Genomic DNA, 16,358 nt, shown 5'->3' with positions numbered 1-16,358 from the left:
TCTCACTAGATTTCTCTCTCTCTCTCTCTCTTTTATATATATATATATATATATATATATATATATATATATATATATATAAATATATATCGAAATATATCTATCTATATATATATATATATATATATATCTATATATATCTATCTATCTATCTATATATATATATATATATATATATATATATATATATATATATACTGTATATATAGATAGATATCCTCTCTGTGTTGTCCTGACCCTGACTCCAGGCACTGTCTGTTAATGATTGAAATTAAACATCATATGAATTAAAATAATCAACCAGAAAGAATAGACTGCCATGTCATTTGTGTTTGAGGTCTGCCAAGACGCAAAATAAATAAAGTGCATCAGTGGCTGAAGCGAGATACATAGGCAGCAACAGCCTCTTGCTTGTCTGGTCTGTGGAACTGAGAACACAGGGTGTCTGGGATCTTCAGTTCCTGAAGCTCAACAGTGAATTTTGCTGGTTCATGCAGCACCTCATCGAAGAAGACGCGCATTAGGTTGTCCACATAGGCTGGGAAGAAAAGATAATCATTAATCTGTATGTACCAAAAAAATAAATAAAAATAAAACAATTATTGATATGTCTTTAATCTACCATATGATGGTTTTTTCTTCAGTGGCTGGATCGTGTGTTTTCCTTTCTTGTGCTTGGGGTATTTGATCTTGTATGCTGGTGTTCTGTCTCTAGACGTCAGATGTTCCCTGTTTCCATTTTCATTAAAATGCAGCGAAGCGAGATACAACCTGAAATCAGAAATATATAAAATGGCCATCCAAAAAAAACAAATGAATAAATTCCAACCTGGATTCAACTAAGAATATAGGTGAGAGACAGGTGTGTTCTTTTCCAAATAACAAATAAATTGACTATTCTGTTTACCTGCATAGCATTCCCCTGTAGGAGAAGACGACATTTTTGGGGGCAAATCGCAGAATGACGCTGTGGAAAGCCTCAATGGCCGATGTTTGGTGCTTTGGGCTGAGTTTTGCCACACCTTTTAAGAGGTATTTGTTTGACACAATCCTCTGCAGTTTAAACAAAGCCGTTGATGCTGCAATTAAAATATTGATAGCATTAATATTAGAATATTCTTTTTCCATACACATCCAATATCACTTTTAGGAAAGTTGTGCAATAGCACAAACAAGTTGGCAAATTAATGTTGATATGTATTATTTATAGCAAACAAAAGCATGGATACCGGTACACTAAATGATCTTGAGATTACATGCCTGATTTCAACCACTTTTTGGGGCGTCTTCCATCCAAGGCAGGGTGCAGACACTCAGGGAAGAGGACGTTGTCATGGCTGTGGATGTTCTGGACATGATTACTGAATGATGTCCACTTAGCTACAGCTTCTTCATCCGATGAGGAAGAGATGGCACACCAGTACAGATGGTTTACCAGGCTCTGCTGCCATCTCTTTAACTCATTGCAGTCCTTCATCTTTGCCAGAGCCTCTACTTTCTTCGAAACACCTGAATGGCGAGAATGAGCAAATGGAAGTCTGTTACTTGGGACCGTGTATATCAAAGTTCAAGAACCATGTGAATAACAATTTTTTAAATTTACTTCACCTTTGGCAACATGCCAAACATCATAAAAGTGCTCAATATCGTTCCTCTCAATTCTCAAAAACTTCTGGATTTGAGAGTGTCTGTCAGTAACAATTGATGCAACTTTCACAGCAGATTTTTCCAGGAAATCGAGACTTCTAATCAGGCCCTCTTTCTCCATTTTGGCACTGCCGCCACATTTGTTACTCTGTGGGGTTAGAGAAAACAATATTGCACAAACACATGGTTTTTTTTCCTATTTCACATCAACATGTCATAGGTGAGATATTAAAATAAATGATTAATGCAGAAAGTCAGACTGTCATATTCACCATGTGACATTTATTTTCATAGATTGATTTTAAACTGAATTATTCAGGTTTTGCACATGAGCATAAATGAATAAAATCTAATTCAGAAATAAATTAAATGTTTTTATTGCGCTCCTAGACTTCTGGGGGAAATCAAACTTTACCATTTCTACGTGAGCATGTAGTCCAAACGGCCTCAACCCTCAAAAAAGTGTGAATGGGTGCTCAATCCTCAAGCAATTAAATAACAAAAAATGCACAAAAGTACAAGACAATATCCTGTACCTTTTGGACTAAGTGGGCATGTGCCATAATCTCACCTGCACTAACTGGACATCAATAATTTTTCCCGTGTTGAGGTCCATCATTGAGTAAGAGCCATATTTTGCACAGTGTCCCGGGCTGTCGGTTCTCATGTCACCCCCAAGCTCGGCTCCCCCAGGCCTACTCTTTGTTTCCTGGATCAGGTCTGCTTGGGTCCGCTTCCATACAGCGAAAACACATGGCTCCATAAATGATGAGGCATGGAGGAAATATGTGCTCTCTACTATGTTGCAGACTTTGAGTGCAGACAGAACCTGTAACACAACCAAATCTTGATGAGTTGATTATGTTTTGAAATTAGACAGAAATTACACACACATACGTCCATTAATGCTGTATATTTTTATCCACTTCTTGCTACATTTATTCACATTTATGTACTGTCACTTACTTTGCTGATCTGTCTAAATGACGTGCCAGTAAAGTGTACTGCAGCAGATAACTGCAGGTTGCCTGCTGGGGTGCTGCCGATGATCGGCTGACTTTTCCACTGCCTGGAATAGTCACAGAAAGGACATTTCTGTCTGACTTGACAAAAATGTTCCCCTGACATACTTCTCCAGCTCACATGTCCGCTGACAGATTGGACAGTCATGGAACAGAGCAAGGAGGCAATCTTCATCCATCCATCCATCCATCCATCTTCGTCCGCTTATCCGGTGTCGGGTCGCGGGGGGAGCAGCTCCAGCAGGGGACCCCAAACTTCCCTTTCCCGAGCAACATTAACCAGCTCCGACTGGGGATCCCGAGTTCCCCCAGGCCAGGTTGGAGATATAATCCCTCCACCTAGTCCTGGGCCTTCCCCGAGGCCTCCTCCCAGCTGGACGTGCCTGGAACACCTCCCTAGGGAGGCGCCCAGGGGGCATCCTTACCAGATGCCCGAACCACCTCAACTGGCTCCTTTCGACGCAAAGGAGCAGCGGCTCTACTCCGAGCTCCTCACGGATGACTGAGCTTCTCACCCTATCTCTAAGGGAGACGCCAGCCACCCTCCTGAGGAAACCCATTTCGCCGCTTGTACCCTGGATCTCGTTCTTTCGGTCATGACCCAGCCTTCATGACCATAGGTGAGGGTAGGAACGAAAACTGACCGGTAGATCGAGAGCTTTGCCTTCTGGCTCAGCTCTCTTTTTCGTCCACAACGGTGCGATAGATTGAATGCAATACCGCACCCGCTGCGCCCGATTCTCCGACCAATCTCCCGCTCCATTGTCCCCTCACTCGCGAACAAAACCCCAAGGTACTTGAACTCCTTCACTTGGGGTAAGGACTCATTCCCTACCTGGAGAAGGCATTCCATCGGTTTCCTGCTGAGAACCATGGCCTCCGATTTAGAGGTGCTGATCCTCATCCCAACCGCTTCACACTCGGTTGCGAACCGATCCAGTGAGTGCTGAAGGTCGCAGGCCGATGATGCCATCAGGACCACATCATCTGCAAAGAGCAGCGATGAGATCCCCAGCCCACCAAACCGCAACCCCTCCCCACCCCGACTACGCCTCGATATCCTGTCCATAAATATTACAAACAGGATTGGTGACAAAGCGCAGCCCTGGCGGAGGCCAACCCTCACCTGAAACGAGTCCGACTTACTACCGAGAACCCGGACACAGCTCTCACTTTGGTCATACAGAGATTGGATGGCCCTGAGTAGAGACCCCCTCACCCCATACTCCCAGCACCTCCCACAGTATCTCCCGGGGGACCCGGTCATACGCCTTCTCCAAATCCACAAAACACATGTAGACCCGGTTGGGCATACTCCCAGGCTCCCTCCAGGATCCTTGCGAGTGAAGAGCTGGTCCGTTGTTCCACGACCAGGACGGAATCCGCATTGTTCCTCCTCAACCCGAGGTTCGACTATCGGCCGAACCCTCCTTTCCAGCACCTTGGAGTAGACTTTACCAGGGAGGCTGAGAAGTGTGATACCCCTATAATTGGCACACACCCTCTGGTCCCCCTTTTTTAAAAAGAGGAACCACCACCCCAGTCTGCCACTCCTTTGGCACCGTCCCAGACTTCCACGCAATGTTGAAGAGGCGTGTCAACCAGGACAGCCCCTCCACACCCAGAGCCTTGAGCATTTCTGGACGGATCTCATCAATCCCGGGGCTTTGCCACTGTGTAGTTGTTTGACTACATCAGTGACTTCCGCCTGGGAAATCGACGACAATCCCCCGTTATCCTCCAGCTCTGCCTCTAACATAGAGGGCGTATTAGTCGGATTCAGGAGTTCCTCAAAGTGCTCCTTCCACCGCCCTATTACCTCCTCAGTGGAGGTCAACAGTGTCCCATCCTTACTGTACACAGCTTGGATGGTTCCCCGCTTCCCCCCTCCTGAGGTGGCGAACAGTTTTCCAGAAACACTTTGGTGCCGACCGAAAGTCCTTCTCCATGTCTTCTCCAAACTTCTCCCACACCCGCTGCTTTGCCTCTTTCACGGCAGAGGCTGCAGCCCTTCGGGCCCCTCGGTACCCTGCAACCGCCTCCGGAGTCCTCCGAGATAACATATCCCGAAGGACTCCTTCTTCAATCGGACGGCTTCCCTGACCACTGGTGTCCACCACGGTGTTCGTGGGTTTACCGCCCCTTGAGGCACCTAAGATCCTAAGACCACAGCTCCTCGCCGCAGCTTCAGCAATGGAAACTTTGAACATTGTCCACTCGGGTTCAATGCCCCCAGCCTCCACAGGGATGCACGAAAAGCTCCGCCGGAGGTGTGAGTTGAAAGTCTGTCGGACAGGGGCCTCCTCCAGACGTTCCCAATTTACCCGCACTACACGTTTGGGCTTACCAGGTCTGTCCAGAGTCTTCCCCACCCCTGACCCAACTCACCACCAGATGGTGATCGGTTGACAGCTCTGCCCCTCTCTTCACCCGAGTGTCCAAAACATACGGCCTCAGATCAGATGAAACGATTATGAAATCGATCATTGACCTTCGGCCTAGGGTGCTCTGGTACCAGGTACACTTATGAGCATCCCTATGTTCGAACATGGTGTTCGTTATAGACAATCCATGACTAGCACAGAAGTCCAACAACAAACAACCACTCTGGTTTAGATCAGGGAGGCCGTTCCTCCCAATCACGCCTCTCAGGTGTCTCCATCATTGCCCACGTGTGCGTTGAAGTCCCCCAGCAGAACAATGGAGTCCCCCACTGGAGCCCCATGCAGGACTCCAGTCAAGGTCTCCAAGAAGGCCGAATACTCCGAACTCCTGTTTGGTGCATATGCACAAACAACAGTCAGAGTTTTCCCCCCACAACCCGCAGGCGTGGGGAGGCGACCCTCTCGTCCACGGGGTAAACTCCAACACAGCGGCGCTCAGCCGGGGGCTTGTGAGTATCCCCACACCCGCCCGGCGCCTCACACCCTGGGCAACTCCGGAGAAGAAAAGAGTCCAACCCCTATCCAGGAGTATGGTTCCAGAACCGAGACTGTGCGTAGAGGTAAGCCCCACCAGATCTAACCGGTAGCGCTCCACCTCCCGCACCAGTTCCGGCTCCTTCCCCCACAGAGAGGTGACGTTCCACGTCCCCAGAGCCAGCGTCTGCCGCCCGGGTCTGGTCCGTCGAGGCCCCTGACCTTCACTGCCACCCATGTGGCATCGCACCCGACCCCAACGGTTCCTCCCACAGGTGGTGGGCCCATGGGCTGGAGAGATGGGAGCCACGTAGCTTCATATACAAGATATTTTACAATATCTTGTATTGGTGTTGGAGGGCTGTGGGGTGGGTGGAGGATGAAATATATTATATTACTTCATCTCTCTTTTCATAAAACATAATACAGCAATTCGACTACAAAGTAAGTGATCACCTGACAATGGTTGAGTCACTCAAAGAAGACATGCTGGGGTGATATGTTGACTGAGCATCATCCAGATCCTCTGTGTCATCCAGCAATGTCTCAAGGCGTCTCCTTTTCAAAGGTGGGGGCCTTGTCTTGTCCGGTGTTGAAGTAAATCCTCCAAACTCTGCTTTCACCTCAGTATTGGTTTCAAAGGAACTGGTGGATGGATTGACTTGGATAGCTGTAATATGACAATTTTAAATATGAACAGACATGTATTATTATGACTACATATTACAGTCCAGGGGTCAATACACATCCGGTGTCACTATTTTCATAATAATAAGTGACATTCACATATTCAATTTTAAGAAACGGTGCATACAAAGATATCTAAGATATCTAAAAATATTAAAAACAATAGAAATCATTAGATCATGTCATTACACAAAGCAACACTAACCTTTACTTCGAATGGATTTGAGAGTATACTCTGACAGCTGGGTGGCCACAGTTGACCTTCCCCTCTTCTGTGGCTCCCACTGACAGCCTACATCTCTTGTCTGTGTGGCCGCCGCAGAAGTGACGTTACTCTGAAGAAACGGAGAAAACAGAACACAATAAATAACTTTACCATTAATCATACACTTTTCTCAGTAAGGTAGAAGTCATATAGTCAATATAGAAGCATTACAGTATTATATACACGTTAATTATTATTATCCGAAGTTAATCAAAATTATCACCGATCACCAATCATATTTTCACTCCGAGACGTCGCGGTAAAAAACAGCTTGACTTTGCTTCGATATTTCATCCCTCCCACAGTGATCAATCAGGACATATTTAGTATCAGTGGATTGCTCGGAATTTCGGGATTATTATGATGCTACTGTCACCGCTCTATCTGAAAAACTGACTGACTCTCTCACGAGTGATGGGCTTGACACACGTGGGGACAAACGACTGTGACAGGCTAAACTCGTCGCCACCCTGCGTGCGCTAGTCTACTTGAACGAGCACGGAATTTAGATGACGATTGATAGACAGTGAAAAGTGACTTAGTTGTTACAGCATGTGTTCCAATTTCAGCGCCACGGAGCTCGGTTCACAATGCCATGCAACGGCTTGTGTGTGTGTGTGTATCTGTGACATTCACAAACACAATTTCAAAAAAGCCCCTGTAAAACGCATTACATTACATTATAATCTACATCGCTTTAACACAGATGAACCTAAGTTAACAGAGAGTTGCCACATAATGCAGCACTGGCGTTTTTGCCCGGTAGGTAACGTTAGCTGATGTAATGAGCAAACAGGCGGGATCGTTGAACTAGCTCCCGACAGAAAAAATAAAATAAACTTACCGGTAAAGACACAGGCTGTCCAGTTGATGGTGTCTTGATGGAAGGCACTGCATCCGGCTTCAAAAATAATTTACTGACGAAGCCCAGTTTTTTCTCCTGCCAGTTGGTGAAACAGTCTTCTGTGAAGTGCTGACCGCAAACCGATGTGTGGTTTTTAACATTGCCGTGACCAAGGAACGTAATCCATCTATCTCTCACAGCAGCATGTTTTGGTAAAGCATGAAAGCTAATACCACTATCTCTCCTCTTAGCATTGCAATCCCACTACCGCACATAGGTGTTGATCCGCCATCGTCTTCTCCACTCCTCAGAACCTGAGCGGGCGGGACGTGGGGGGAATATGAGCTTGTGGCCCCGCCCAGTGGAGTTACTACGTCACAACTCCAGTCTATTTTAGCCGGCATTTTAGCGTCTGCTACTGATTCACAGACATTTGAATGCAGAAATACTCAGAAATACAACTTTGAGCTTATTTTTCTCAAGATATGTCCTCTAACATCAGAAAAATGCTACAAGAACATGTTAACAACTAGAAAAACATGATTTTCATCGGAGTGGGTCTTTAAGGAGAGGAGCCTGGTCGGGCTAGAACTCTCCCCTGCCGGATCGGGCTGTGCTGGCCTGCCTCCCTCTACTTTTGTTATATTATTAATCTAACAACTATGAAGAGAAGCAGGTGGCCAGGCTAGGCGGATGCTGCAACTCCTCACTCCCTAACTATAAGCTTTATCAAATAGAAGAGTTTAAGTTCATTCTTAAATGCGGTGATGGTTTCTGCCCCCCGAACCCAGACTGGGAGCTGGTTCCACAGGAGAGGAGCCTGGTAGCTGAACCCAGTTTCTGGGTTATTTGTGTTGGGTTAAAATTATGGGTTATTTTTTCAGAGAGTAACCATTTTCTGGGTTATAGGGTTGTTCTCTCTCTCTCTCTCTCAATTCAATTCAATTCAATTTGTTTTATTGGCATGAATGTCAGAAATAACAATATTGCCAAAGCATCAAGGATAATAATGAAGAAATGAAGAATGAAGAAACAGTATATCAATATACAGTAAAATCGCTAGTGTCAACGTAAGAAAGAAAACAAAGACAAAAGCAAAAAAAAAAACATGAAATAAACCCATGAAGTAGAGGAGTAAATGAGAAGGCAGAGTAAACTGCACTCTTAGAAATCGCTGTAGATTTTGCAGCACAGTACTGTAAAAACCTACAGTACAATTCATTTACTTCATTACAGTAAAATACAATTTTATGTTGCATTGTGGGTAATTTTGATGAAGCGGCAATATTTTACAGTGTATTTTAGGCTTGCTGTAACCTGGCTGTAATATGCCATGGCAATAATACAGCATTGCTGTAAAAAATGACTCCTGATGTCAGTTACTCAGACAGAACACCCAACTAGCCCCAGATACTGAAGGAAGCCTTGCTGGCGAGGATGTTTTAAAGTTTTGGTAAGTTTGGTTTATTTTATGTATTTCATGCTAACTTTTATCATAATGTTTCATGATTATACGCTCAAGTGTAACGTTACCAGAACATTGTTCTTTTTTATAGTGTGGGGTGCACTAGGCATCCTATCATTCCGATATCCTCACACAGAGTCATTTTCTAGCTAAACTTGTGACTCTAGTGTGGATAGCAAGTGGCTATCCTCTGAACATTACATTTGTTCATAATAACTTACTTGTTACAGTTAACGTTACGTTAAAGGTCCAATATGTAATATTTGTACTGTAATAAATCCAAAAATGACACTAATGCCTCATCAGATATTAAGGAAACATGTTAAACTGAAATACTATCTTTTCTGACAACAATGCTAATGTCAGTATTTTTATTTTTTAAATTTACATTCCGTGACGGAATTTATGTTTATGTTTTGATCTGTGTGTTGTTATCAACGGCCCAGTTTGACAGGCAGGCCGGGTTGCCAGATATACCTGTAAAAACGTAAACCCAGCACGCTACAGCTGTAACGTTAGTACAGCCATGAAAGCAGCAAACAAACGAACAGGATCAACCGAGATAGATTGTACATGACATAAAAAAAGAAAACAGCATGTTTCTAACAGTTGCGTGACCAGAGACGTAACAACCCCCTGGTAAATATTGGAGATGTATTTGAAAGATGGAGACAGCTTAGATCCCAAAAGGACGCAGAGTTGGCTTATTTTCTCCTGAACAGGTAAGCATTAGCTTCAGGCTAATTTATCACAGCTACTCGGGATGGGCATTTTTTGTCATTTCAACATTTGTGTACTCACATGTAACACACTGTAAATCGGAAAGAGAAGACTGTGAGTTTGCAGTGTGTTTAGCGATTGTTGCCGTAATTCTAAGCCAATGAAGTGTGTTCCGTCGGCAAGGTAGTGGTATTTTTAGCGTTTCGTATTGTAATTCTAAGCCGAGGAAGTGTGCCTGACTGGCGTGTGGAGAGGACAGTGAGGTTGTTGTGTTTTTAGCGGTTCATACTGTAATTTTAAGCCGAAAAAGTGTGTCTGTCAGTTGGTTACAGAGCTCCGCGTGAGCGCGGGCTTTTATGACTGTCAATATAGCTAGCATCTAACGTTAGCTACTCTGCTGTGCTGTGGAGTAATGTCTGGCTATGTGAGACTAGCATCTAACGTTAGCTACTCCGCTGTACTGTGGAGTAATGTCTGGCTATGTGAGACTAGCATCTAACGTTAGCTACTCCGCTGTACTGTGGAGTAATGTCTGGCTATGTGAGACTAGCATCTAACGTTAGCTACTCCGCTGTGCTGTGGAGTAATGTCTGGCTATGTGAGAAAAGCGTCTAGCAACATTGTTGTGAATGCTGCGGTCTCAGCCTGGCAACCCCCGTGAACTTTGAGTCTGGGCAGGAGGGGGCGGGGGAAACGACTCTCCAGTATTTTGAATTGGTAGTGCAGTAACTATTTTAACCGCTAGCTGTCAGTATTACATACAATATTACATATTGCACCTTTAACATTACTCTAGCTAGCTAGTAAATACGGGCTCTGCCCATTACTTTCCAGACTCCGTTAACATATTTCTAAATTTCAAAGATCTGGGTTCCCCTTTACACATATAGCTAGCTAGCTAATACTCGTATTTTATAACGTATGACTTTGTATGACTCCTAAAGAAAGGCTTTTCATTTCGGCTTGTATTTAACTTAAACAGCTACTCTGTAAACTAACTTTAAACTAAAGTGAGATGATAAAGCTAGCTAACGTTACTGTTTGATATCCTGATACAACTCCAGTCAGCATGTCCGTACGGAGCTTATTATTTTTAAATTAGAGTTCTGCTTCGTGAAACATGATGCCGATTTTATCAGAATAACTTAGTGAATTACGAAAAGTCTGTTTGATTAGTTCATTTACAGAAATGACTGACAACGAGGCAAATAAAATCTTCAACTCGTTCACTGTCTGAGGCAAACGTCCATTAATCTATCATTAAATTAAATAGAGCCGAGCTTTACCAGTAAACATCTACCCCTTTCAAAAGATCATTTATGTTTTCTTACGACTTATAAACATTCACTAACTTTTTTGGCGATCATGATTTAACATAATTTGGTTTTAACTTTAACTCCATGTAAAGTGATTAATGATGTTTCCCAGGTAACATTAATGTTCGTCTGCTTAACGTCGCAGACATTTTTATTACAGATTCATTAAATCTGAGTTCTACAGAGTCAAACATGACGCCTAATTTAACGGTAGCAGAATAACTAACTTATAAAGAAGAGGTATTTTTGTCAGGTAACAAACATCAGTACCTATCGTCTAATAACCAATAATGACATCCAAAATGAATCCACATTCATCACTATAGTCTACTCATGTTTCCTGGGACGCTATAACAACTCTTTGCTTAATGTTGTTTTATCATGATGCAGGTCACTGTCAGATGACCACCCTCATTATGAAGGTAAGTAATCCCTTTATAACGCAATCCCGTCAGTTCCTTCCATTTGTGCATCAAAATAGTAATAATATATGTGTATGATTTCAGAATAAAATACTGTAGGTAACGTTTTTTTTTATTATTTTCAGGTGAATCTATTGAGGGACTTGTCATCATGAGAGCTGGACAGTAGTGAAACATTTGCAGCTGCCTGCTGCTGCTCTTTGTGGAAACATGTTGAAGGATATCAACACTATCACATTTGACTGAAAGTTGCTGCTGCTCTCTGGGCTGAACTCGCAGGAAAAATATGAATGTTGTCAAGGACAGGAAAATGTTGAAAATTTAAAACATGTTTAAATAAAATTATTTTTTAAATTAAGAACATTGTTTGGATTGCCTTTTGATTTGTATTTGTTATTCTGAAGTATACCTTATTAGTAGTACCATATTAGTTTGGGAGATTATTATATAATATTATTTATAATAGTAATAATCAATAATATAGTAATAATTAACAGTAATATATCAATATTAATAAAACTGCACATTATAGTACAATACCACCAAATTACAAAATACCATAAAAATACAGTAAAATACTGTTTTGTACTTTTACAGTATTGTTTATACATACTGTAAATTGCATTACAGTACAGTTACAGTAGTTTGCTGTAAAATCAATTTACAGTAACTTGCTGGCAACTGTGCTGCCTGTAATTTACTGTAAATATACAAGGAAATATTTTACAGTGTGAAGTAGAGGAGTAAATGAGAAGGTAGAGTAAACTGAAGTAGAGGAGTAAATGAGAAGGCAGAGTAAACTGAGGGGAGGTGAACTCCAGATATTAGGTGTTGTGCTGCTTGTCTCTCAGGCTGTGACATCACTCACATATCTCGCTGCTTCTACAGCGCTCACACTATTTTCTCCCAGTAGATGTTGCATTTTTGTCTGGGTGGTAAGTGTTTCAAAATCTGGCAGTTTACATTTAATTTTGGTAAGGAACTGAGTTCTGATGTCAGTATATGTGCTACATTGAAGCAGGAAGTGGTGCTTTGTCTCCACCTGTCTCTGTGGACAGAGCTTACACAGCCTGTCTTCTCGAGGCAGCCAGGTCTGTCTGTGGCGGCCGGTTTCCACAGCCAGACTGCACAGCATGAAAAGTGAGATTATTTCCGTCCCCGTAAATGCCTGTAAACGTCCGGAAATCCCCCTAATTTTCGGCAGTTATCGACAATTTACAGGCTGTGTTCGTCTGTGCCACATATTGTCGGAAACAAACCGTGACGTATGTGGAGAGCCCCCGCGGAGGTGTTAATAGATCTAATTAGAATATGAATAGGCGCCTGGCCAGAGAACCTCTGGCCTGGCTGGAATTTCGTCACTCGCTGTTGGATGAAACCATTACTTTTAAACAAGAAAAATCTCTCGTGATTGGTTGACAGGTCTGTCACGGGTTAGGCTATTGGTCAACCTGGGCCATTATTATTATAATAATAAAATTATATATATATTTATGTATTATATATTTATTTCATATATGCTATGTTGTATATTCATGTCATGTTATCCTAATTTAAATGATTTGCCAGGAACGTGGTGTTTATTCAAAGATAGAGCTTTATTGACACAAAACACAAACAGAAAAAAACTGTGTACAAAGCATCGGAGACATACAGCACACACAATAAATATCCCACGCTCACGAGAAGCAGCACCGTCCACACCGAACCCGCGGCCGCCTCGGAGCTGTAGGTAACCGGCAGCATACGGTCTGAATTCGGTCCATTTAGCCAACCCGGTCTCACTCAAAAGCGTACAAATAACACGGGTTTACAAACGTGCAATGTGTACGCCATAGTAAAATTGTGCGTACAGCAGATACGTGTAGCGCTCCAATTACAGTAAGGGAGACCGGTGCGTTTTATATGCACCCGGCTCGCGTCGCCACGTTGTGTGTTATCACGTCATGGTTGGGTTTAGGAAAAGAATGCAGGGAAAGGCTTTAGTAACACAAAAAAGTCACAAAAACAGGCCAATAAACGGTTGGGTTTAGGAAAGAAACATTGGGGAAAGCTTAACAAAAAAGAAAAAACATAAAGTCACAAAAACACGGCACAAATTCCGGTCGATTTCAACCCGTAGCTCTTTTGTCTATAAATCAGGAGTACTGTCAGTAGCGAGAAAAACGAAAACAAACGGTGCCGCCTACACCGAGTTATCCTCCTGCTACATTTTGCACCCAACAGTCTTAAACAAGGCTTAAACAGGGCAAGTTTTAAACGTGTTTTTAGCCTCTAAACATGTTCGAAATGCCATTACTAGTGCTTAACCATGTGCAGTTATTCCTTACGAGGGAACACAGCGAATTTGACGGCAGTAGATGTGACAGAAAGGCATAAAAGTTGTGTTAATCCTTACCTCTGTTTATGTACTGCTTTCCGGTCAAGTCCCCACCAATCGAGTGCCGATCTCATAAAATCCAATATTCCAAAATGTATTTTTTCCACAAAAAAACGATTTGCCGAGGTCCTGTCCATAGTAATGAGCATGTATCAACAGGCTGTAACCTGACACCGCAGTGAAGCGGAGCTGACCTGCAATGCTCATTTGCATAGGTAACCTAGCAACGGCGGAGCCTGCCTGTCGGCAGAAGCAGGGAGGAGCTCACAGAGCTGGCAGACGGAGCTTGTAGTTAGATCAGGACTAATATGAGAAAATGCTTCAAGTTTGTGCCTTTCCAAAATTACGGCAACCAAATGAAGAGATATTTGAGCTTTCACCGTCTACAACCTCCGCAGCGGGGAGATTTTACCGTTATGGCTGGTTGCTCTTGATGCGGGTACATGGTGGTGCTCGTGTGGATACTGTATTGCAGGGATTCTCAACCTTTTGCAAGTTGGGCCCCCCCAAAGCTGGTTCATTGCAGTTGGGCCCCCCCCCTCCAATTTCTTGGCGAAATGTCTGATAAACGTAGCCTCAAATCATCCTCGATTTGTGCACGATTTGTATTTCGTTTTGAGTGATCATTTCTGAGAATCCTGCCTCACACAAATATGCCGACGTGAAAGGGAGGAGAATCTTCAAGGTGACGTCACAGAGTTGAGAGTATTCCTGCATCAATGCTGCCCAGAATGACGAAAGAGGGCAGGAGGTCAGTGGCGTAACTAGCCGACACCGGGCCCCTATGCAGGATTATCAAGGCGGGCCCCCCTACTACAGCACGTGATGACGGCGCAATGTCCACGAGTAGGCTACCATGTATTCATGGACAGGACAGGATCATAGAGACACAGCATATAAGAGATGGGATGACGTAGACAGTTGTAGCCTACACACACCACAACAACAACAAAACACTGGTGAATGCGCATCATAACACATGAAAAAACACACCAGATCAGTCCCTCCAGGATTACACTGCCTTTTTTGAGATTGTTGCGGCCCAAAATGATTTCACGGGAGCTTTTATTAAAAATTGCGATAAAAGTTGTGGTGTCCTTTGTATGTGTGTTGCAATGAAGTTGCAGAAGACAGTGAAAGTTGCAAAAAAAGTTGCAATTTTATTTTATAGTTCTTTAAAAAAAAAGTAAACTGGTTTTGGGGAGAATAATAATTAGTACTATTAATTAATTACTCTGGGCTGAGATTTCCTAGGAACCTTAAAAGGCTCAGGATGCTGCAAATGTTGGTATAATAGGAAAATGGCTGGTGGATTTAAGACAAAAAATAATAATTTAATGAACATATCTGTCACTGTCAGTGGCTTGTTGATCTTTACATTGTTAGTTAATGTCCTATCCTGGCCACACACACACACACACACACACACACGCATTCATACGGTTTGATAAAGTACTTATTGGACTTTAACTTATCATTGCACTTACAATAACGAGCATAGCTGTCCTCAATTTAGGTCATCTGCGTTTTTTCGTGCATCCACCGTGTGTGATTGTGTGTGTGTGTGTGTGTGTGTGTGTGTGTGCGTGTGCGCGTCAGTCGCGGGGGAAATGGAGCAGCAGCCCCCCCCCGCTGCAGAGAGCAGACAGTACTGAAACAGCAGCCGCTCCAGTGACTATATAATGAGAAATCGTTCCAGCGTACATTGATGTTAAAATGTACACACGTTGGCAGGACAGTTTGAAATGTTTTTCGCGGTCTTTTGCTGTACGTTTTGTTGGTAAATGTGAGATGTTGGAGTCACACACACGATCATCTTCATAACAGAAACAAGGACATTAATTTGACTCGTTCTCACTCCCACTTGGTCAGTGGCTGTTCTCTCATTGCTGACAGGTGCTCAGACGCTGATTGAAATCGAGAGAAGAAGTCGTGTGACGTGCATCAGTGATGAAGTGTGCGAGGCTGGGGGGGGGGACATGTTGCAGTTCCCTCGACTGAGGCGGCCATGCCAGAGGTCAAGTTCTTGTGTGAAGGCGTCCACTCTGTCTGCAAGGAGCAACATCTGAGTTTCTATGAGGACTGGTGTGTGTCTCCTCTCTGCTCTGACTGCTGTGCGAGGCTACTGAGAGACTGACCGCCTGGGAGTGCTTTTGGACGGGGGAGGGGCTCACGGCAGCACCCGCTGCTCGTTGAGCACAGTAGAGAGTGATACATGCTTTCGAGTCTCCAAACACCACAAAAGTCTCCAATAACACCAGTTAAAGTTGCTAGACAAAAAAGTCGCCAGGAGGATGATTTGTTTGTGTGTTACAGTCCAACCACTTGCATTTCAACATGGGGGGAAATTTTTTTTTTTTCTCCCATCCTGTAGCCTACTCGCTAACAAGCCCCCGGGAGAGTGTCCGCACCCCCCAGGGGGGCGGGCCCCACCGGTTGAGAACCACTGCTGTATCGCAATGACCACCGAGGAAGAAAGCCTGTGCTGTAAGGATACAGCCTGGTCTGGACGGGTCAACGGACATTGTTTCGCCCATACAGAGAGGTTTCCCCATCTGATCTATAAGGATGATCTAACCGGACAGACCTGATGGCCAGCTGTCTAATGAGTGAGTACAACAGGCTGACTCACTGATTCTTGGGAATTGGGATAAAACAGGTTTTAATTTTGA

At 43.7% G+C, this 16,358-nt stretch overlaps 1 protein-coding gene across 1 annotated transcript; it reads right to left on the bottom strand.

Moving 5' to 3' along the window:
* Nucleotides 1-230: 230 nt before the first annotated feature.
* LOC114567285 (uncharacterized) lies at nucleotides 231-2,777 on the bottom strand. Its single transcript, XM_028596320.1, has 7 exons — nucleotides 2,614-2,777; nucleotides 2,219-2,476; nucleotides 1,609-1,795; nucleotides 1,261-1,509; nucleotides 908-1,079; nucleotides 623-771; nucleotides 231-538 (listed from the first exon to the last, which is right to left on the bottom strand). Exons 1-7 carry the CDS (start codon nucleotides 2,773-2,775, stop codon nucleotides 369-371), a joined length of 1,347 nt encoding a protein of 448 aa, XP_028452121.1. The 5' UTR covers nucleotides 2,776-2,777; the 3' UTR covers nucleotides 231-368.
* Nucleotides 2,778-16,358: the final 13,581 nt, after the last annotated feature.

The sequence above is a fragment of the Perca flavescens genome, chromosome 13 (genome assembly GCF_004354835.1).
Source record: "Perca flavescens isolate YP-PL-M2 chromosome 13, PFLA_1.0, whole genome shotgun sequence".
NCBI classification, from domain to species: Eukaryota; Metazoa; Chordata; class Actinopteri; order Perciformes; family Percidae; genus Perca; species Perca flavescens.
This window is presented reverse-complemented; position numbering and strand designations above follow the sequence as displayed.